At 29.4% G+C, this 21,388-nt stretch overlaps 3 protein-coding genes across 8 annotated transcripts in view; 2 read left to right on the top strand and 1 right to left on the bottom strand.

Annotated features, from left to right (window-relative positions):
- LOC107998609 (chorion peroxidase) overlaps window positions 1-5,401 on the top strand; it is a 46,124-nt gene extending 40,723 nt beyond the window's left edge. For 4 of the 5 annotated variants that reach the window (XM_062073466.1, XM_062073471.1, XM_062073469.1 and 1 more), the window contains 5 exons: window positions 764-856; window positions 1,111-1,280; window positions 1,533-1,641; window positions 2,078-2,168; window positions 4,128-5,401. In XM_062073466.1, the coding sequence (XP_061929450.1) occupies window positions 764-856; window positions 1,111-1,280; window positions 1,533-1,641; window positions 2,078-2,168; window positions 4,128-4,268 (604 nt within the window). In that variant the 3' untranslated portion in view covers window positions 4,269-5,401. Of the gene's footprint in view, window positions 1-763; window positions 857-1,110; window positions 1,281-1,532; window positions 1,642-2,077; window positions 2,169-2,226 lie in introns of all 5 variants that reach the window. The other variant, XM_062073468.1, reaches the window with a different exon arrangement.
- On the bottom strand, window positions 540-19,702 carry LOC107998616 (centrosomal protein of 290 kDa-like). Of its 2 annotated transcripts, XM_017057966.3 has the most exons (24): window positions 18,934-19,443; window positions 18,638-18,722; window positions 18,403-18,446; window positions 18,230-18,316; window positions 18,031-18,166; window positions 17,807-17,943; window positions 17,495-17,733; window positions 17,290-17,422; window positions 17,031-17,221; window positions 16,814-16,955; window positions 16,496-16,733; window positions 16,119-16,284; window positions 14,345-15,694; window positions 13,120-13,417; window positions 11,488-12,626; window positions 11,228-11,426; window positions 10,922-11,136; window positions 10,600-10,747; window positions 10,140-10,532; window positions 9,916-10,082; window positions 9,646-9,844; window positions 9,310-9,567; window positions 9,147-9,228; window positions 540-1,302 (listed from the first exon to the last, which is right to left on the bottom strand). In XM_017057966.3, the coding sequence occupies exons 1-23, from the start codon at window positions 19,111-19,113 to the stop codon at window positions 9,154-9,156; spliced, it is 6,219 nt and encodes a 2,072-aa protein (XP_016913455.2). In that variant the 5' UTR covers window positions 19,114-19,443; the 3' UTR covers window positions 540-1,302; window positions 9,147-9,153. The 2 variants fall into 2 exon arrangements, with proteins under 2 accessions (XP_016913455.2, XP_061929449.1); XM_062073465.1 differs by lacking the exons at window positions 540-1,302; window positions 9,147-9,228 and adding an exon at window positions 19,450-19,702 and having other exon boundaries at window positions 9,493-9,844; window positions 18,934-19,249.
- On the top strand, window positions 5,401-7,304 carry LOC107998610 (uncharacterized). Its single transcript, XM_028667103.2, has one exon. The coding sequence runs from the start codon at window positions 5,824-5,826 to the stop codon at window positions 7,153-7,155; it is 1,332 nt and encodes a 443-aa protein (XP_028522904.2). The 5' UTR covers window positions 5,401-5,823; the 3' UTR covers window positions 7,156-7,304.
- Window positions 19,703-21,388: the final 1,686 nt, after the last annotated feature.

Raw genomic sequence — 21,388 nt, 5'->3', positions numbered from 1 at the left:
AAAAATTGAAATATAATTCAGGAAGTATATCAATTTATTATCCTAACAATCTCTAATACATAAAAATTATCTAAGTAGCATTTAATATATTCATAGAAAAATCAATTCTAGAGAGAAAAGTTAGAAAAAACAAACACAAAAATTGATATACAAAAATATCAATTCAGACTTATTTACCAAGTTGTAAGCAATTTTTGTGAATTAAATAAAACAAAATAGAGATGGAATAAAAACAATGATATGATAAAGAGAAAACTTTATCTCTTGCTTTAATTAACAAAAACTTAAATTGTTTATAATCTAACAAAAAAGTATACATGTTTTTTAATTTGACTTTTAGAATCTTCAAAAATATTCCATATCTTGTGTATCTATGAAGTTTCATAATTATAAATTTAGAAGATTTATCAACTAAAATTTACTAAATTTTGAAATTATAATTTATTAAAATTTTGCTTAAAAAATTTTTAATTTTTACATAATTTTGTATAAATTATATTCTATGCTTTATATTAATTTAAAAGAGATGATTTTAAATATAATTTACAAAAGTTCATTTATTATTATTTTTTTAACAATTCTTATTTTCTATATAATTTCTAATTCGTATACATAATATTCTATGATATATGTAAACTTATTAAAAGAATTCATAGAAATCCACATCATTTAAAGAAAAAATAAGAAGGATGAAATTTAATTCATCAAACCGTCTTATTATTTTTTAACGATCTTTCGATGATTCAATTTTGTCTTTTTTCAGAAAATTCTGTGGACTTCCTTGGGTGGACACTTTTGACGAGCTACACGGCTCCATGCCAAACGAGACGATCAGACGCTATAGCTCGATTTTTGAGTAAGTATCAACCTTCCGTTCCCGACTATTTTTACAAAATTCAAGAAAAATTCCAAATATCCCAACAATATATAACTCATTTTCAACGAACACAAACTTGTCAGAAGGAACGTTAGCTATATTTCAAACCGATGCTAATTTTAAGCTATATTTCTCTATAATCGTGAATCACTTTCGAAACATGTTCGTAACCATCATTTCCAGAAATTGAATACGAAATTCCCGGAAATAACGGTGCGTGTATTGATCTTCAGGCATCCAGCTGACGTCGATCTCTGGTCCGGTGGTGTATCCGAGAGACCACTTCCGGGTAGTATGCTCGGCCCAACCTTCGCCTGTATAATCGCCACGCAATTCAGTTATTCCCGTCGAGGCGACCGATTTTGGTACGAGTTGCCCAACCAGCCATCGTCCTTCACTCTCGGTAAGCAATTTTTCTCAATATCCTAAATATCGAACAGATCGAAATTTTTAGAGAATTTTTAGAGAAATCGGTTTCCAACCTGTGAATACAGAAATCGTTTAAACGAAATTATTTTTAAAATAATCAGAATGAGTGGTATCTAAATTTGAGAAGAAGGATTGTAAAGTGAATTACGATTAGTAAAAAAAAAAAAAAATTAATCGAATGAGATTGAAATGAGATTAAAGTTAATCGTGTTTTTATCTTTTTTAGATCAACTGAACGAGATCCGAAAAATAAAACTCGCCAGAGTGATCTGCGACAACACGGATTTGATCGATACCATACAGATTTATCCCATGGTATTACCCGATCATGAAATGTAGGTAAAATATTGCGAGATCGAATAAAGTTAATGATAGAATTGAAAATCGATTCAATCGTATAAAGTGTATGTTATATTACATAATGAAAAAGATTAATTAATAGTTACAATGATTATCATCAATTTTATAATATTAAAATAAAAATCTCATTACGATTCTGGTAATTTTGGTTAAAATATCCTGTTTGATAATTTTTTATTTTCTAAAATTTAAATCTTTGAGAAATGAAGATGTAATGAAAATTTCCAAATATATATACTAAAAATATACTTTAATATATATATATTGATAAGATATAGAGAGAAGACAGAATTTGAAATTAGCTTCTCTTTGATCTTATTTTTAAATCTAGCGAATCTGTGAATTACTTTGAATTAAAAAAAATGATATAAATGATTCTTTAAATAATTAAATTCATCGTTCACCTTGCAGAAACCCACGAGTACCCTGTCGAAGCGGCGTCCTGCCTAGTATGGATCTAACCAAGTGGGCAGAATTCCCAACCGCGAATCATGCTCAATACGTGAGTAATATAGCGGAGACGTACCAGGCATACGGAAAATAAAAAAGCTGTTTTTTAGACGTAAAAATTTAGCGAACCTAGACCAGAAAACCATCACCAATGTAGCGAAAACAACAGTTACGAGCCAAGAAGCACGACTCTTAGGCACTCCTTTTACACATTACGGTATTGTAGCGTAGGAAATTAAACCTGCATGTTCCATTTCGAATCAGCTTTAGGGACATAGGATGCAGACAAATGCAACGCAGATGCAGTTATAGATTAGATGAATATTCCTAGAGATTAATTTATTTTTATCAAACTAGAATTATAATTTATATTCGAAACTATAAATTATGATGTCGACGTAGTCTCTCTTTTATGTGTCTTTTTTTATACATTTTTATATATATATATATATAATTTTATATATTTCAAATGTATAAAGATTAATTTTAAGAAACTCACGAATACGTTTATAGACGCCATAAACTAATTGCTTTCGTGTTACGATTTAACCAGGATTTTTGTAACATATCTTTAAACGAGAATGGCGTGATGCACGCACAATCATGACACTTTGTTACCATTAATTATTAAACGAAAGGAAAATTGAGAATCTTGCAGGATTCGTAGAATAAATTTAAACATAAAATTTCCACATAATTTGTTCGATATTGTCTTTCTTTAATTTTAATAAATTTTTCAAATTTAAAGACGATCCAGATTTGCATAAAAATTTCAAAAAGATATTTTTTATTAATAGTAAGAATATGAAATAATTTATTAAATTGATGTTGCTTCGTGAATTTGAATTATCGTTTCTTTGTTAGATTTGCTGGATTCTTGCGTAGCGATTATTCTTTTAAGTATATTAAACAAATATGTCATAAATATATATCTACCTCTTTTTATTGCAAAATTCTCAATTGAATCATCACGATTCGTAACAATTTCTACGAATGCTTTTAATAATCGCTTGATGAATCATCTAGTATGTGAATAATGCATTTAGCTATGCCTGTGTTATATCTTATTACAATACGTTATATCAATTGCGAACGAATGCACGATTTACATGGATTAGACAAGAAACGAATTCTTTCACCTTCTCTTCGAAGATAACACAGATATAGAGAGCAGTCAAGTGCGAATACCTGTCGAATACTCCAATTTTATTCGTGATAGCAATCATTTATAAAAATTTTATTTATATTTTGCAAATTTGATTCGATAAAAGTTTAATCGATTAACACGGCTCAAATGTGTGTATATTATATTATATCTGTTAATTTTTATTTCTATACATATTTACGTAATTTATATACATTCGTATCAATTTTTTTTCACCGATGATGTAAATTATGAAAAATAATTCAATTTACGTAAAATCGAATGTCTAATTATTTTTATATATTCCATGCATGGAAAATTACAGCTTTTGGTTTATTTACTATTCGTCAGGTTTCTAGTGTATTCTTTAATTTTATCAAAATTCTTCCTTTTTTTTATTTTACTTATCTCTCTTATCGAATTTCTAATGTACTTTTCATACATAATACCACACGATGTACATAATAGCATGTAACAAAAATTCATTCCCTCCATAAAATCGCACCAAGGTGGGTAGCAATGTCCATTATCTAGTCTTTTCGTGTATCGCAATAAATATTAAGTCATTCCATAATAATAAAATTCCATAACACTGTTTTTCCTTTCTCTATTTTCATTTTACAATTACATTCTTATTAAGTCTTTTATTTTAACTTTTTATAAAATTTCTAGCGTGACAAATGTATCAAATCTCCAATAACGTAAAACTCGCTTATTTATGGGATTGGCTTGATATAATTTTTCCCTAACTAAAATAACGAAAAGGTGACAAGAAGACGAGGCAAAAAAGCACATTGTCCCATTTTTGATACTCTACCAATATTCTACAAAGGATGCACGTGCAAATGTAAACCTATTGTACTATAGCGATTGGTGGAGGAGCTTGATGTACCAAGGCAGCCAACGAGATCGGAAAAGGCGCGGAACCAATACAACAGACAGCAAGTTTTACGACTCTTCTTTGAGAGCATTAATGGCATTGCTTCGTATCTGGGATTCAGAAAGTAATCGACTATGGTTATGAAGAGCGTCGATGCACGGGGATGAATCGCACGAAACGACGCTAGCTTTTGTATTCGATCGTAAAAAAATTATTTGTGATTGAATTTTCGCAAGATGGTCGTACAAAGAGAAGAGAAATAAATTGTTTCGTTCATCCTCGCACTTTCTAACATTTTAAGACACTGCCCATTTATATCTTACGTTTAATAATATATATCGAAAAAATTGATGATATTTATTGCTAATATACAGTGAAAAAAGCTCTGTTTAGTAAAATTGAATCTTATTATATAAATATATAAAATTGACATTTTTCTTAAAACCAGTATTTGAAGAATTCCATATCTTGCACCAAACTATGTAATACTAACAATAAATATCATACCAAGCTTGTAACAAGCTATACCATTTACTTATTCTCAAAAATTGCGAACATGAATATTACGTTTCCATTCTTAAATAAGTCAATGGAACCTTTTTAGAGATTCAATTATCATCTCTGAAAAAGCAAGTATCGAAATGCTAATTTGTACGATAGGCAATTCCTCATTTTCCCTATTTTTACATTTTTTTTTCTTATTTTAATAAATATATGAGTAACAACAAAAGCGCAATGTTATGTGAATCTGGTGAAATGGTATTTATTTTTATTGCTTCAAACATATTATTGTATAATATGTGCACTAAAATGAAGTGAAAATGTCATTAAAATATAGCTATTCTTTAGCAGAGAAGAAAAGTCTAATCTTTTAGATTTAAGTTTTCTGTGAAATGAATCCTTTTTAAGAAAATTAATGCTGATGAGCCAAAGTTTTTGATACCATTCGATCAATCATTGTGTTAAAAAATATAAATAGAAAATATGTCCAAAATAATAATAACAACTTTTTCAATGAAATAAAACGAAACATTAAAACTTTTAAATTCAAATTTAAATATCATTATACAAGACAACTTTTCTTCGCTATTATTAGAATAGCACGAATAAATTTGGCTTTGTATCTTGTTCCATAATAATAATATACGCGTGCACAATAAAATAAATATCTGAACCATCGTATATCTTTTACTTTGTAATTATATCTTGTACATAAGTACCACGAATAAAATCGCATTAACGAGAGTGCCATTTATGGAAATTTCATCAATTTTGAGTGAGTTATCCTCTCTCAACTCGTTCCCTTTTCCTCTAAATTTAAAATAACGAAAAAAACGATATTGTCCATTTCAAATTCGGCCATGTTCCCGCCCGCAATGGCGTAGTAAATATTTCATTGTGGCGAGCACGTGAAATTTACTACCGACGTCGGGAGAGAATGATTTACAAGGTAGTTAAAAGCAGCATCTATGTTTCTTGTGAATCGAAGGCGCACAATGTTGGGTGAAAATAATATATATGTATATATAGAGATATTTATCTAATATTAGATCCGTGATTACATCTTATGCTGGAAGGAAAGAAGTAGCATTAACGAAAATTCGAAATTTTCAGGCTGAAACGAAGAGACGAATCGAGTCGCTTTTAACTGCAAGGGCTGTGGTGAGGAAGCCGTCGAAGAAGATGGATAAAAAATTTGAAAAACGATCGGTTAATTGGAAAATAGACAAAAATTCGTCAAATTACACAAATCGGGATTCGAATCTTTTTGAAAATTCATTTTTGCGAAACGTAAAGTCTGATAAAAACAATACCAAAAGTAACAAGACAGAAGTAGCGAGTGCGTCGAACGATTATCGGGTAAAACGTTCCTTGGATTCCTTCGAAGAACAGATTCCCTCGTCGAGGAGTTACAAGGAACAGCAAAAGAACCACGAAGGTATTGTGAATTTCGAAAGTACGACAAACAAACGCGTCGTGGATCGTGCGAAAAAATATCTCACGAATTCACCTTCAGGAGAGTTTGATGACAAAATTAAGAAAAACACGTTGAATGAAACGATTAAAGATGCGTGGCAGAGCTCGATGAAACGAGAAACTCGTAAAAATTACATCAATATACAGGATCATCAGAAAGATAAGATCAATAACGCGACATCCTTGGATATTTTAGAGTACGATCCAAACAAAATTCCATACGTTGAGGTACCGGATTACTCCGATATCAGGGAAGAAAGTTTGGACGAGAAGGATCGTCAAACTGATTTTATCGGTCGACGAATGTCAACGAATTACGAAGAAAATGCCTCGTCGAAAGGTTCAAGTTTGGTCAAAGAAAATGATCCAAACTTAAGAAATTTTAACGAGAATAAACGAGGAAGATGGAACGATTTCCAACACACTTTTTCTGGACGTTCGAAAAGCGACAAATTCGAAGATAAAGAAGAGGGGCTATTAAACGAAGCGCGAAACATCAAGGACGACTCGAATAATTCCAGCGTCGATAAAGAATCGGGGGAAGATCCCCAAGAAAGTGAGGAGCCTCGGGGAGATCCGGAGGAAACGCAGGAGGACACAGGAAGCGAATCGGGTCCCATAATTTTCGACATAAACGAATACAGGAAGCCATTCGATCTAGACGAATTTCTTAAGGACGATCCGATAATGAAAAAGTTGAAGCTGCTCGAAAAGGAGACACGGACCAAGTACGGGCAGAACGGGAAACGAGTTTCAGCCGACTTTAACGAGCCCGAAAGTGATAATGCGTTCAGGCAGCGAGCGAGCGGCCAAAGGAATTCACGAGATACTTTCGATGATCCGTCGAAATCCGGCGACGATTCCACGTTTGTGGAGGGAAGGGAGGCCAATAGAAAAGAGGGGAAAGCTTTGCCCGAATATTTCAGGGGAGATGCGACTGGAAGCCTGGAAGAGGACGTTGATGAAAGGATACAAGAATACAAAAACTTATATAAATCTCCAAGAGCGGACATGGAAGCGCAAGAAAGGAGGAAATAGCGGCGTATCGATCGAAATCTCAACGAGATGATGGCGCTAGACACGGAGCAAGATGTTGCGTTAATCGTGAAATCTAATCTTCGTCACGCCTGTGTTAAATATCGCGGGAATAAAAGGAGGAATAAATTAGAATAAAATTGATTTGATCAGATCCTGTTTTCCATATCCGCGAGCAAAGAAATACCCATGATAATGGATACATTTATAGCACTCCGATCCAAGAAAATACTGTTGGATCATCTTTAAACGATCGATCGAAATTTCTCCGCGAATCCGAGAGCTGCGCGATTCCGAGGAATGCGGGAAATGGAAGAAATCGAATTAAGGTAAGATAGGCAGCGGGGTTTCCCTCGTTCGAGGGATGAATCTGGCCTCCACGGATATATAAGGCGTCATCGTACACCGCTCGGTGTCATTCGTCTGGTTTTATCAATTCCAGCAGCCTCGTTCCGAGCGCCAGTAGCCAGGTAAATAAAGTGGCCCTATCCTTCGCCTAACCGATCCATCGACATTATATCGTCCACGATCGATCCGCGCGATCATCGCTGACCGATCGTTAACATCGATCCTTGGTCTTGAATCTTCGATCCGCTTCCTGCACAGAGAGAGACGGAGGGAAAGGAGATAGGTTGTGAGAGATAACAGACACCTTCCATCCATATTTACGTTTACGCGTTCGCGATATGACCGTTAAGGAGAACGCGGAAGTACGGAGATTCTGGTTGTAGATGACGGTATAGAGAAGGAAGGAGAGAAAGAAAAAAGGAAAAAACAACGATTTACATCCGAGAGACGCGATATAATCGCTCGCGGCCGATAACCATCGCCATTCGTTCAAGGGATAATTCGGATTTATCGAAAGAGAGATATGAGTATCTTTCCGATCGACGTACCTAGTTTTTGTTTGTTCAACAACTTGCAGCGTTTATCCCTGAAAGTGTCATTCCCCTTCTTTTTCTTCTTGTCCTCCTCCTCCTTGTCCAAGACCGGTAATTAAAAGTGAATGAGATATCGACGCTTTGAGCAGAGCATCCTGTCGGAGGCTAGAGTAGGCTTTGATTTATATCCTCTTATATCTGTCGACTCGCATTAAATACAATTATTTTCCTTCTTTTTCTCTTCATTTCTCGTATCGTGGATGGAACGAAAACTGATACTCGGTCTTACATCTCGGTGAAATTTGCTAGGCACGGAATTGTTGTCTGGGATCAATTAATACGTTTTCAATTTCACCTTTGTTACAGTCATGAACGCTTCGATCCGTGTTTTGCTGGTGCTCTTTTTAACCTGTTCAACGGTGTTCCTGCTCGTTGCGGGAAGCGTTCATTTTGAACGGGCCATAGGTAAGTTTGATTGCAAAATAGTAAACGGTGAATTTTCATTTGAATTGTTTGATTATTTTCCAAGGAATTTGTATCCGAAATTGCGCCCAATGCAAGAAAATGTTCGGCCCGTACTTCCACGGACAAAAGTGTGCCGATTCTTGCTTCAACAACAAAGGAAAACTCATTCCTGACTGCGAGGATGAGGATTCGATCCAACCATTCCTCCAAGCGCTTGACAGCGAATATTAGAAAAATAAAGTTCCTCGCTATTTAATCGTTATTCGCGCAAAGCGTAATGCCAAAACTAACGTGTCGTCTGAATTTGCAAATAGAATGCACAAACGTAATATATCTCTCTATTATAAGTAACGAGTAGAATTCTTTTTTTTTTTTTTTTTTTTTTTTTGTAATTTTTGGCCTCGACTCAGGAAGACACATGATACTTGATTTAATTTCACATTTGTTAATTTAATTTTAGTCTATATTTAAAGTATCATTCATATATAGTATTACTATTATTAGTATTATCAGTATTATATCATCATTGTCATTATTAGTATATTAAAAAATATTAAAATGGAAAACGAATGTATTAAACCAACAAGAAAGAGAGAAAGAAAAGAAGATATCTATGTAAATCTTGAATATCATAAACTTTCTACTCACCGATCATTTACTCCGGGGTAGGAGATATTACACGACACTCTGGTATCGTGGACAATACTTGCTTCGATTCTAGTTGCTGTATCTAAAATTATGCACGTTTCGTATATTATTATTTTTGTATTTTTTCCTTTTTTTTTATACATACATAAAAATGTATATTTACTCGTTGCCGAAGAGTTTTCTCATTCACGGCTACTCTTGATAATAAATATTTCACTTTGTCCAAAAGTTCGGATTTCTGGCACAATTGTTCCCTCAAAATTTTTATCTCTCCGTTATCCCCCTCCTTCTGTACCTTTTCCAACGCAACCACTCTCTGCTCGGCTAATCGCAAATCAGTTTCTAATGCCACGATTCGTTTCTGTGCTACTTCGTAATTCTTTCGTAATATATCTTCACTTTGATCGTTTAATAATTTACCCTGATGCGTGTAATCATTAATAGAAATGAAAAAAAAAATATCGCCCCATAGAATTAAAAATCAATCACATGTTCTTGCCTGATACGTTTGATTCCTTTTTGATCCAAGTTTGAGACGTCTATTTTCTACCTGCAGCTTCTCGATAATTCTTTTCAAAGTGAAAATCGTTTTTTCCATCTCCAAAGTAGACTTTTTCGAACCACGATCTCGCAAATCCTTGTCCGACGATCTTGGACTCGAATCGGATGATTTTTCCACTTTCAACAACTCTATGTATCTGTATATAAACGATAAATTATTAAATATGTATGAGAAAATTTAAAAAATATTCGATTCATTGCTACCTACTTTTCCAAATGCTCAACTTTTTCCCTTAATCTAGGCGTATCCGCATTTGCCTTTTCCAATTCAATGCGAAGCTCAAAGTTCTCAGCTTCCAGCTTTAAATTCATTTTCTCTAAAATATCTTTAGTCGTTTCCAGTTTCTCCAATTGACTAATAACGTTACCGTTACCCTGCAAAAGTATGAGAAACGATTAAGAAACAAATAACGAAGGGATAAAGAGACAGACCTGAGAAACGGTTTCTAAAGCAGCGATGTGTCTCTTTTGCTCTTCGACTTGGAGCAAAAGTTTCTCGCTATTCTCGTTTTCCAATCGATTGGACAACTCTCTGATGTGATCGCGTAAAGTTTGACACTCTTTTTGAAGCTCCTGCATTACATTTTGGTGAGCGATCGTCGATCGAGCTGACGTATTTTCAGCTACGATATTGCTTTCCGTTTTTAATCTGCTCTTTAAATACCATTTTTCTCTCTCCATACAAGAAACCACCGACCGAAGCTTTTCGTGATTCGAAAATAATCTTGCGCACTCGTCCGTTTTCTCTTTCAATTTCTCTTTCAATTTTTCCGCAGTTTGTTGCCACTTTTTCTGTTTCTCCCACAATAAAAGTTCTTCCGCTGTCTGTACAGACAGATTTTAAAATTACTGCGTGAAAATTTGCGCGAGCGACAAGTAAGATGTGACATACTTTGGCTTTCTTTGCTCCCTGAGCTAGATACTCTTTGTCCAATTGTGCTCGAGCCTTATAAAGCTCTTCCTCTAGAGATTTTACCTTGCGTTCCAGTTGATTTTCACGCTGAGAAGTTTTTTTCTCTTGAATCCTTACGGCCATGTATCTGTAATGAAGACAATGAAGAAAAGTAATTGAGAATAGGATAAAAAAATATATATTGCATTTAAATTTTATCCAACAAATCTCAAGATCTATCCAAGATCTATATAAAAATCATGACAGGAATTCGTTATATTATAATTTTTGCTACTTTGTTTCTCGTCCATTAGAAAAATACCTGCGGCTAAGTTGCTGTTTCAAGTCAGATATTTCATTTTTATACATCTTCTCCTTTTCTATCAACGATTGCACTTGTTTCTTCACAGTGTCTTGTTGCTGCGTATCGTCGTGAGCGCTCAGCGTTGGTGTAATTTCGTGTATCTTCAATCCCGACTCTCCACGAGTTATTGCTTGTCGTGCTTGAGTCGCAGACTCCATTAACTGAACTTCATTCTTCGTTCGAAAAAAGAAAAAAATATGTATTTATATTTAAAAGATACATGTTTAATACCCAAACATAAGTTTCTGAATATTTTAAAGATACTTGTAATTCTTGACACGCATAACTAAGCTGATGAATTTTATCATCCTTCTCCTGCATCTCCTTCAACAAAGTAATATTTCCTTTCGTAACCATCATGCGATTCTCAGACAACTGTTTGCGCAACACGTCTGCCTCTGATTGCCATTTCGCCAACTCCCCGAGATAAATGTCCAATTCGCTTTTATGCTGCTCCTCCAATCTAACAAAGGACGACAGTTTAATGTATCGAATATTTTATCATCTTATCATTCACAATTTACCGTTCCCTCATACGATCCATGTGTTTGAGTCTTTCCTCGGCCAACCGATGCCAACGATCGCTCAGTTCTTTGGTAATGTTCAGATCCGCTTCCAAAGTCGAGACTTTTTCTTGCAATCTAGCAATCTCTTCCACCCTCATTGCGATGTTCTTTACATCTTCGGTTCTCGACGTAATTTCCAACGCTTTGTCGATCAACTTTTCAGGCTCTTCTTTCGCGTTATTTCTATCGTGCTTCTCTTCTTGGCCTCTCTCGATTTCGCTTTCCATCGATAAAATACGAATATGCAAATTTTTAATTTCTTCCTGCAAACGAGCCGCAGCTTTGCTATGCTCGTCTCTGTCTTCCTTCAACAAATTTTGGTATCTAGCTATAGTCTCTTCCTTTTGGCTAAGCAATTTCTGCAAGCTGTTTATCGTCGACTTTAGGGCGAGATACTCGTTGCATTGCGTACCGGTGGCTTCCAATTCGGACGAAAGCTTGTACTCTTCCAATAATTTTTTCTTCTGCGTCAATTCTAAATCTTTGCTTTTTATAATCTTGTTCAACGAATCTACTTTCGCCTGACATTCCGTTATCTCTAGCTCACGTTTAATCAACGTAGAAGATCGTTCGGAAACGAATTTCAAAGCTTCGTTCAATTGTTCACGAAGCGATGAAATTTCTTGATCATTATTCTCTCTTTTCGCTTTTTCTTCGCACTCTGTATTATTCTCTTTGGGATAAGTCAATCTCTCTTTCTCCTTCGCTTCCATTTGCGTATTTCTTTCTCTCCATTCTTTCGTTTTTTCTTTAAATTTTGAATCCTCCGAATCATTCTCCTCGAAACAAATTGTTTGAACTTCAACTTCGTTCGTTTCCTTCTTGTTCAAGCAACAAGTATACGGATCTGTTTGTATTTCCTTTGGACTCGAATCTACGATCGTTTGAACCGATACGTGTTTATTTTCTCGTAAAGTAGGACTGGTCGCGATATTACGCGTGTCTACTTTGGATTGTTGATTCTTATTCCATATTTTTTGAATTTGCACCATATCCTGCTCCATTTGATTTATAATTGATTCGTATTCCATATATTTGTTGTTAACAATTTGTAACTCGTATTCCAGTTGCATTATTTTCCGTTTGTATTTATAATCCTATTCAATTGTTAATCGTTAATTTGGAGCCAAAAATAATAATTTTAATATTTCTACAATTTTATTTTTTATTGATACAAGTAGATAAAAAAATTATGTTAAAATAATATCAATTAAAATATAAAATATAAATTGTTTTATTTCTTATAAAAAGAAAGTTAATAAATCGTAACTAAAAAAAAATGTACAGAATATAACAATTGAAAAAATAATATCAAAACAAATTTAAAAATATTTCCTTTTTCGTTATTATTAATTCTTTTTTTAAATAAAAGGTATTAATTTATGAAAGAAAATCTTTAAAAACCTAATATAAATTATGACAAATAAAAATATAAAATTTAAAATTATTTCAATTATTTTATAAAAGTAAAAAGTATATACCTTATATTTATATACAAAATATATTAAATATTTACGTTTTTTTAGTAATATATCATCAATCTATATAAAAAAAAGGATTTTACTAAAAATTTGATAAAATATCACGTACGTTTAAAGTGTATTGTGAATATTCCGAAAATTGCTGCATTATATCTTGCACACTATTACTTCCAATCTGTTGTTCTAGAATATCTTTTAAATTTTCAACGATTTTCAAACGATTGGTCAGCGTTTCTTGTTGTTGCTTCACATTCTCATAACATTCTTTCGCTTTTTTCATCTCAGAATTAATAGTCTGACGTTCATCTTTTAATTTTATCGATAACAAGACTATTCTGTCTAAAGCGCTAATAGAAGTGGAACCTGCATACTGATTTTGCAAAAATTCTATAATATCTATATATTTTCTGCAAAGATAGTTTAATTAGTAAAAATTTATGTTTCTATCACGCACAAAAGATAACAATAAAACAAATCTCCCTCAACGACATACTCGTGATTTGTCTTGCTTTAATAATATCTATATTTCCATTAATATACAATTTTTATTTTTATTTTATCAAAATGCATAAATATTTCAGATATTTAAGATATTTTTGTAAGAATAGAAATGAAATACTTAAAATATATATTTAAAATATTATACATGTATAATAGTTAAAATATGTATTTTAGAAATAGAATATCTAAGATATATATTTGAAGACAAAAGTAAATGATAGATAGTGAAAATAATTATTAATAAATATCACATCTCTATTATAAAGAAATAAATGTTATGTTAACAATAAATTTTTGTTTGATTAATGTTATTTTTTCTAAACATCTAAAATAATAAATTTTTTGACGATATTAAATTCTCGGCATAAAGTTCAAATTCTATTAAAAAATAAAATTTCTTCGATTTTAAGAAAGATAAAAAAATAATTACGAAATAGATTTTTTATCAATTTTTTAATCACTTTTCGAAAATATCAATAAAGCATTACAGAAAATAATTATTATAATACAATGTATTAATTTATATAATAATTTTACATTTCCATTTACTTTTATCTTCTCGCAATTAGCCAATTTTTTTATAAAAACTTAATTTATTCTTACACAACTGTAAATATTAATTTTAATTATTAACTTAAGTAATTTATATTTATACTATAAAGATTAAATACAGATATAACGATGATATTTTAATTACGCTTTGTTATAATAACTATTTTGACTACTAGTTTATTTACTTTTGTCCCTAATTGTACTTTAGAAAAAAATTAATGAAATTTCACAAAATAATTGTCGTTAAAGAAGATAAAACAATTTTCCAAATAGAATTTCACCTGCAACGATTATCACATTGTTTTCGGCAATCTTGCACAAAAGTGCGCAACCCTTCGCAAGTTGTTCTTGATTTATCAAGTTCTTCTTGCAAATAGGATACTTCGTTTTCCAATTTCGCTTTCTGTGCATTCAAGTCCATTTCTACTATATTTTTACTAGCTAATTCGAAATCCAATTTCGAAATTGTAGCTTTATCTTCGCTAATTGCTTGTAAATTTAATATGTGATGTCTAAGATTGTCCAATTCCAATATTTTTAACGAATTTAACGAATATTGCTGTTTGGCTTCTTCTTGAGTAATCTGCAGATGTTTTTTCAAATTTTCAATTTCTGCTCGAAGCTCTAAATTATTATCTTTTGTTGCTGGTACTTTTTTATCGTTCAATTGCTCGGATTTCTCGAAATGCAAGTCTTTGGATAATCTTTTGTGCAGAATAACTAATTCCTCTTGTAATTCAGACTTCGCAGCAATCACGTCTTTGAGATCTTCCTCGCATTTTGACAATTGGGTTTGCAAGATTTCGTGTAAACTAGTCACATGATCTGCTCTTTGCTTTTCTAAAAGTTCCTTCGCTTCAGCTTCCTTCAACTTTTCCATTAAATCTTGATCATTTTTGTAATCAATTTCTTTCTGCAAATGATCTACAAGTTGATTTTTTTCTTGTTTTAACAATTCCAATTCTTTTCTTAAATATTGTATCTCGTTGTCGTTCTTTAACATCAAATTATTCTCCATTAAATTACGGAAACGAATATTTAATTCTTCGTGTTTCTCCTTCGTTTCATTATAAATGGTAAAACTGACTGTATTGAACAAATTACTTTGTAATATCGAAATCTCTTGCTCGAGAATCTTATTATGCTTATTTGAATCTGCTAACGATTTGCTTAAATAGCTCTCATTTTTTATTGATTCTTTTTTATCTTGATAAGCTTTCGTGATTTCTTTGTTTAATAATTGTTGAAGAGCAATAACTTTTCTGTTCGCTATTAGAACCTCGCTAGAAGCTTCTACATATTCTTTGGTTTTAATCATGTAAGCTTTTCGAATTTCATCCTCACCTTCTTCCAATATCTTTGCACTCTGTTCATAAACGTCAAATTGAAGTTTTAACTTTTCAATTTCATTTTTAAACTCGTCGTTTTGTTCTATTAACAAGTTCTTTTGCTGTTCCCATTCTTCCGCCTCACTTTTGTATGCTTCTTGCAAATTTTTCATTTCAGTGAGATATATCGATATCTTTTCGTTATCAGATTCTTCTTCAATATTTCGATAAATCTTATCAAGATCACCATGCTTGTTCAAAACTAATTTGTGCAATATATTGTCTTTTTTTTGCAATTCTTTTCTGCAATTATTTATACCTTGTAATCATTTTTTTACTAATTATATCGAATTATAATAATTAGATATTATAATACCATAAAAAGCTTTAAAAAAAAAATGCGTTTCCTTTGATACTGTTATTCAACTTTGAGAATTAAAATTACTTTTTAAAATTCTCAAACTTTTAAAAAGTAATTATGATTCGATATACATAATTAATTAATTGATTAAAAAGTTTTTTGGAAAAGAAAAATAAAGTATAATGATAACGATTGATATTTTATTTTATAATAATGGTAATATAATTAAAAAACAGCAATAACAAATAATAACAAACGTAAAATATATCTCAAATATAAATTATCATTTTACGAAATTCTATAAAAAAAAATAAAATTATACTTTCCATATAATAACCATAGCTACAATGTTTTATTAATACCTACCTTAATTGTTTAAGTTGATCCCTCAATTCAGTATTGCTACCTTGCACAACATTCAGATGCTCTTGCAATCTCATCGCAGGATGATACCATCCTGCTAAATGTCTCACGTCTAAAGCTTCTAACAACCTCTCTAAGATACTAGACTGTATTTCTACATTACTTTTTCCTGAGATATTAAATAATTAGTTATCTGTTTAATATTTATAAATGGAATGATAAAAAAATGAAAAAAAAATAGTTAGTATACGTGTGTTTAATAATTTACGTGTGTTATTAAAAATAAAGATAAGAAAAAAAGAATCAAAAAGAAATTTTATCGTGAAAAAAGAAGACATTTGTGCATCATTAAAGTACCATTAAAAGTAGCGAAAATTCACCATCTTGGTTCCGAATACTATCCAGAATTTCGTGCATTCCTGATCTTAAGGCTTCGTTCTCTTCTATAATCATCTGCATATTTTCTTGCAACTCTGAAATATTTAATTTCGAATGCCACGTAGGCGTAGATTCTGCCAGTTTGGTTGAATGGAAAAATTCAGTAGTCTCGTTTACAGTAGTATTTGAAAAATCTAATTCTTTCGAAGTCTTACATAATTTATATTTTAATACCCTTATCTAAAATATTTTAAAGTAATTTAAAAAAATTTGTTTTCTAAATTAATAAAAAAAAGATATTAATATTATTGATTTCTTACGTCTGACTTTAATTCTAAGTTTTCCTCGATCAGCAATTTATTTTGTTGTAATAACTCTTCCATTTTCTTTTCTTGTTCTCTACGTTTCGCTAAAGCATGTTCAATTGATACAGATTCATCTTCCGGAATACCTAATTTTTCCCTATAATTTATACTATTTAAAATTATATGCGATAGAAAAATTTCGAAAGATGCATGAATATGTATAATTAAGTACCTAAGAGTTATAATTTCCATTTCTTGATAAGAATTCAACATTTCTAATTTATTCACAACATTAATTAAGTCTTTTATATACGCATTCTTATTTTCTAAGTCATTTTTCAGATCTTTTATTTCATTCAACGCATCTGTTAAACTTTGATTTTCGCCCTCATATTTTTTTAATGTCGCTAACACTTCGCATAACTAAATAAAATAAAATATTGTTAAAATTGAAAAAATGCATCTGATAAGTTAAGAATATCTAGACTGACTTTACTACTTCTTGATTCAGCATCTTCTTCTGCTTCGTTCAACTTAACTTGCAATTTGGAAATTTGTTCGTTCGCATTTTGTAATTTTTTTAACAAATCCCTTTCCTCTTTCTTTTTGTCGCTCTTTTTTATTCTAAAGGAAATATCAATGAAATTTTAACTTTTAATTTATTATGAACATCTTTATTTTAAAATGTATACATACTTTTGTGCATCTATTTTTAATTTTTCTATAAGAGTTGCACTTTCATTAATTTCAACTGTGGCTTCAGTTAGTTTGCTTTTTAATTCAATTATAATTTTATCGCGATGATCTATTTGTTCATTTAAATAAATTATTTCGCTTTTATTTTGTTCTTTAGCAGAAACGACAGATTGTACCAATGATTGGGATAAATTTTCTTTTAATCGCAAAATTTCTTTGTCTTTTTCCTCTAATATTATCTAACAAATTATCATAAAATTTAATAATTTAATTTTGAATTGGCAATAAGAAAATTATTATATCTCTATGTACCTTCCATTCGTTAATTCTAGCATCAATTGCTGTACTAAAGTCATCTATTGCTTTATCTCTATCTGTTTGCTGAGTTGTAATTTCCTCAATTTGTCTAACTAATGCAATATTTTCACGTTCTAAATCAGATATTTTTTCTGAAATTAATATATTATACTATTAATATGCGATAAAATAATCTAATTGAAAACTTGCACCTATTTATTTTATTTTGTCATAATAACCTTTATATTCAATAGATTTAATTTGAGCAGAACCGAGTTCTTCTGCCATTTCATTCATTTTTTCTGTTGCATCTTCCATTTCTTGAGTTAATGTTGTTAAACGTTCTTTTAATACCACATTATCTCTTTCTGTATTCTATAAAATATATCAAAATCTATCAAAATACTGTTTTTCAGTATTTTCTCTATCCGAACTCACCTCCAATTCTGTCATAAGAACTTTTATCTTTTTATTTTTTCCTTGCAAAACATCATCATAATCAGTATTTTCAGATATATCTATATGCTTAAAATAAATAACAAAAATAATTTTACGAGATACTATAAATACATTATAAATATCTTCATTATATAATTAATTAAATATCTTACTTTAGATACACCAGTTTCATGTTTTGTATCAGATGCATCCCATTCTATCACATAAAATGTTTTTTATTGTAATATTATAATATTAATCGCAATATAATAACGTTATTATATAAATATTGCATACTAAGTTAATATAATAGGTTTAATAGTACGAATTTAATATAATAAATATAGTAGTTTAATTAATAATAATCATTATTTAATTTAAATTTTATTTTAAACACAAACAATTTACCTTTCCTCTTACGTTTAGCAGGTTCAGGTTTTAAAGAAGAAATTGTTTGTTTTAATTCACCACATTCTAAGAGTAATGATTCTACCTATTGAGCAAATAAATTTAAAAATATTATGTTAAATAATACTAATTATTTTTATATTATTTTATGTAAGGAAATATATAATCAAACGAATAAAAAGAAAAGTGCTATTTTTATTGAATAAATATCACATAAATAATAATAAAGATATTCTATAAAGAACAATTTAAGATAATAGCAATAAAATAATAACAATTTAAATAATTATTTTTACTTGATGATCTTTATATTGTAGTATTTCTTGAGATAGTTTCATCAAAGTTCGTAGGTTACGTATATCATTAATGTCATCGACATCACAGCTAACTATAGCAGGATAAAAATCCTCCATATCATCATCAGTCAATGATGATGGATCCGTTGATAATAAATGATCCCAATCAGTACGACCCATTTTTCCACAATGATTTATCAATTATCACCACTATAACCTCACTATTTTTAACTTTGTTTGAACTTTACAAGTGACGCTTGCCAGCGTTGTTATGGAAACTTTGTTTTGAATTTTCATCTAGCGAAAACTTAAAGAACTAAAACTAATAAAAATTAAAATTATCATATCATTCTATGATAATAAAAATATTTTGTCTTAGATTGATACTGTATAAATTTATCAAAAACAAAAATTGATGAAATTTGCAAAAATTTATCATGATTTTATATACAATCAATCATATTATTTTTATTTTGTGTTATAATATATGTTTTACTAAATCATATATGAAATTACATTTATTAATAAATAATAGAAAATATATATATAAATTAAAATGTAAGTCATCTTGATGTCAATGAAAGAAAGTGTATATATTTTCCGAATTAACTTTTAACTTTTTACTGTAATATATGTTCCAAAAATATAGGAACATCCGTTAACTGGAGATTTCTAAGTTAATTTCAAACAACATTTTTCTTTGCAAAAACTTTTATTACAGTTTTATTAATGAATTACTAACAAAAAACACTAACCAATCACAAAGCGTATAGTCTAGTCAAACAATGATTGGCTATATGCTCAATCAAGCACGATCAAGTAACATATATTAAAGAAAGTGTATTGCATTTTATAGTTTATTCACTAATTCATGATATAATTTTTCGATATAATTTTTTATTAATAAAAAAATATTTATTATATTCTTTTATAGAAAAAATATTGAATACTGTTTAATCTTGATGCTATATCAGTAATATTAAAAATGATATTAAAGTGATAAAAAATTTTTTGCAAAATTTTGCATCTTAACATTCAAAAATTCTTCTCGCAAACATTATTTTTTTGTAAAATGAATCTTTTTACAAAATTTCAATCAAATCGAAAAATTTATTTAAAAAATTTCATCGATTTTTAAAAACACAGTTCTAAAATCATTTTTTATTACATATTTCAAAAATTATATATTCTTATCATGTTGTGATATCAATTTAATTTTAGCAATTCAACATTAACTTTATTAGATGTTTTTTGACCTGCTCTCACTTAATAACCGTAATTCAATATTAAATATAAGCAAAATTAAATATAGTTAGTTATCGATAATGATACAAGTAAGCATTTTATTTGTACGATTAAAATTTTAAACGAATAAAATTTTAAAAGATGAAATATTTAAATTTTAAAATTTCAGTATCTTACTAATAATTTATTAATTTTACAATTAATTAATGATATATGTTAATTTATGATATTATATCTTTATAATATTATAATAAATTTTTAATAAATTTATAATAAATTTATTTTTAACTTTATAAAAAATTATCTTATTTAATAATTCATCAGACTCAATTATTATAATTAAAAATATTTTAAAAATTTAAAAATATTATTATATTTAAAATATATTTATTATTTTGAATAGTTTATTAATATATTTTATATTTTGAAATTTTATACAAATATAAAATTATATTAATTTTATATTATTTATAAAAAATTTTTATCAATTTATAATTCTTATATAAGTATATAATTTAACATTTATTTATTTTATATAATTTAAACAGTTCCTAAACTCATAATCAGTATTGTGCAAGATTATTACAACAATCGAAACTATTGAGTAATAAAACTGTTTCCCACAAATAAGATAACTACACATTATACTATATAATATAATTGCTCTATCAACTTACCAAAAAGTTAATAAATTTTGATATGTCAAATTCCGATGAAAACTTATAATTTTCTGATTTATAGAATATTATATTTTTATTTCAAAAGTAAAAATGTTTAGATATTTTTACACACTTTATTATTATTATTTTACACATTTTATTATTATTATTTTAATTAAAAATATCTATTTTTCAATATTGAATGTATTTTTATTTTTTTCAAAAAGATATACACGTAATAAATATTATAATTAAGAAATGATTATTTTAGAAGATATTTTAATATTATTTTTTTAATATTATATTTCAATATATGTGTATATTATATGTATATATTTGTATATATTAAATGTGTATTTTGAATCGCTAATATTTACTAACAATTTCATCATACAAATAATATCCATTCATAGCATATAGCAATTTTAATGATTAAATTTTAAATAGTTATAAATTAGATTCAGACATTTACCTCGAATTTCCTTTAGCATTTTTTAAAAATAATTATAACGTAAAAATATTTATAACGTATTTAGATATAAGATGTATAA

The sequence above is a fragment of the Apis cerana genome, linkage group LG4, assembly GCF_029169275.1.
Source record: "Apis cerana isolate GH-2021 linkage group LG4, AcerK_1.0, whole genome shotgun sequence".
Taxonomy (NCBI): domain Eukaryota; kingdom Metazoa; phylum Arthropoda; class Insecta; order Hymenoptera; family Apidae; genus Apis; species Apis cerana.
This window is presented reverse-complemented; position numbering and strand designations above follow the sequence as displayed.

Coding starts and splice junctions, on each gene's coding strand:
- LOC107998610 (XM_028667103.2), top strand. CDS start 5,824: ATGGATAAAAAATTTGAAAAACGATCGGTTAATTGGAAAATAGACAAA.
- LOC107998616 (XM_017057966.3), bottom strand. CDS start 19,113: ATGGGTCGTACTGATTGGGATCATTTATTATCAACGGATCCATCATCA. Junction 16,285..16,495: donor TAGTATTCGGAACCAAGATG/GTGAATTTTCGC, acceptor TTAATATCTCAG/GAAAAAGTAATGTAGAAATA. Junction 10,083..10,139: donor CTTTAGAAACCGTTTCTCAG/GTCTGTCTCTTT, acceptor ATACTTTTGCAG/GGTAACGGTAACGTTATTAG.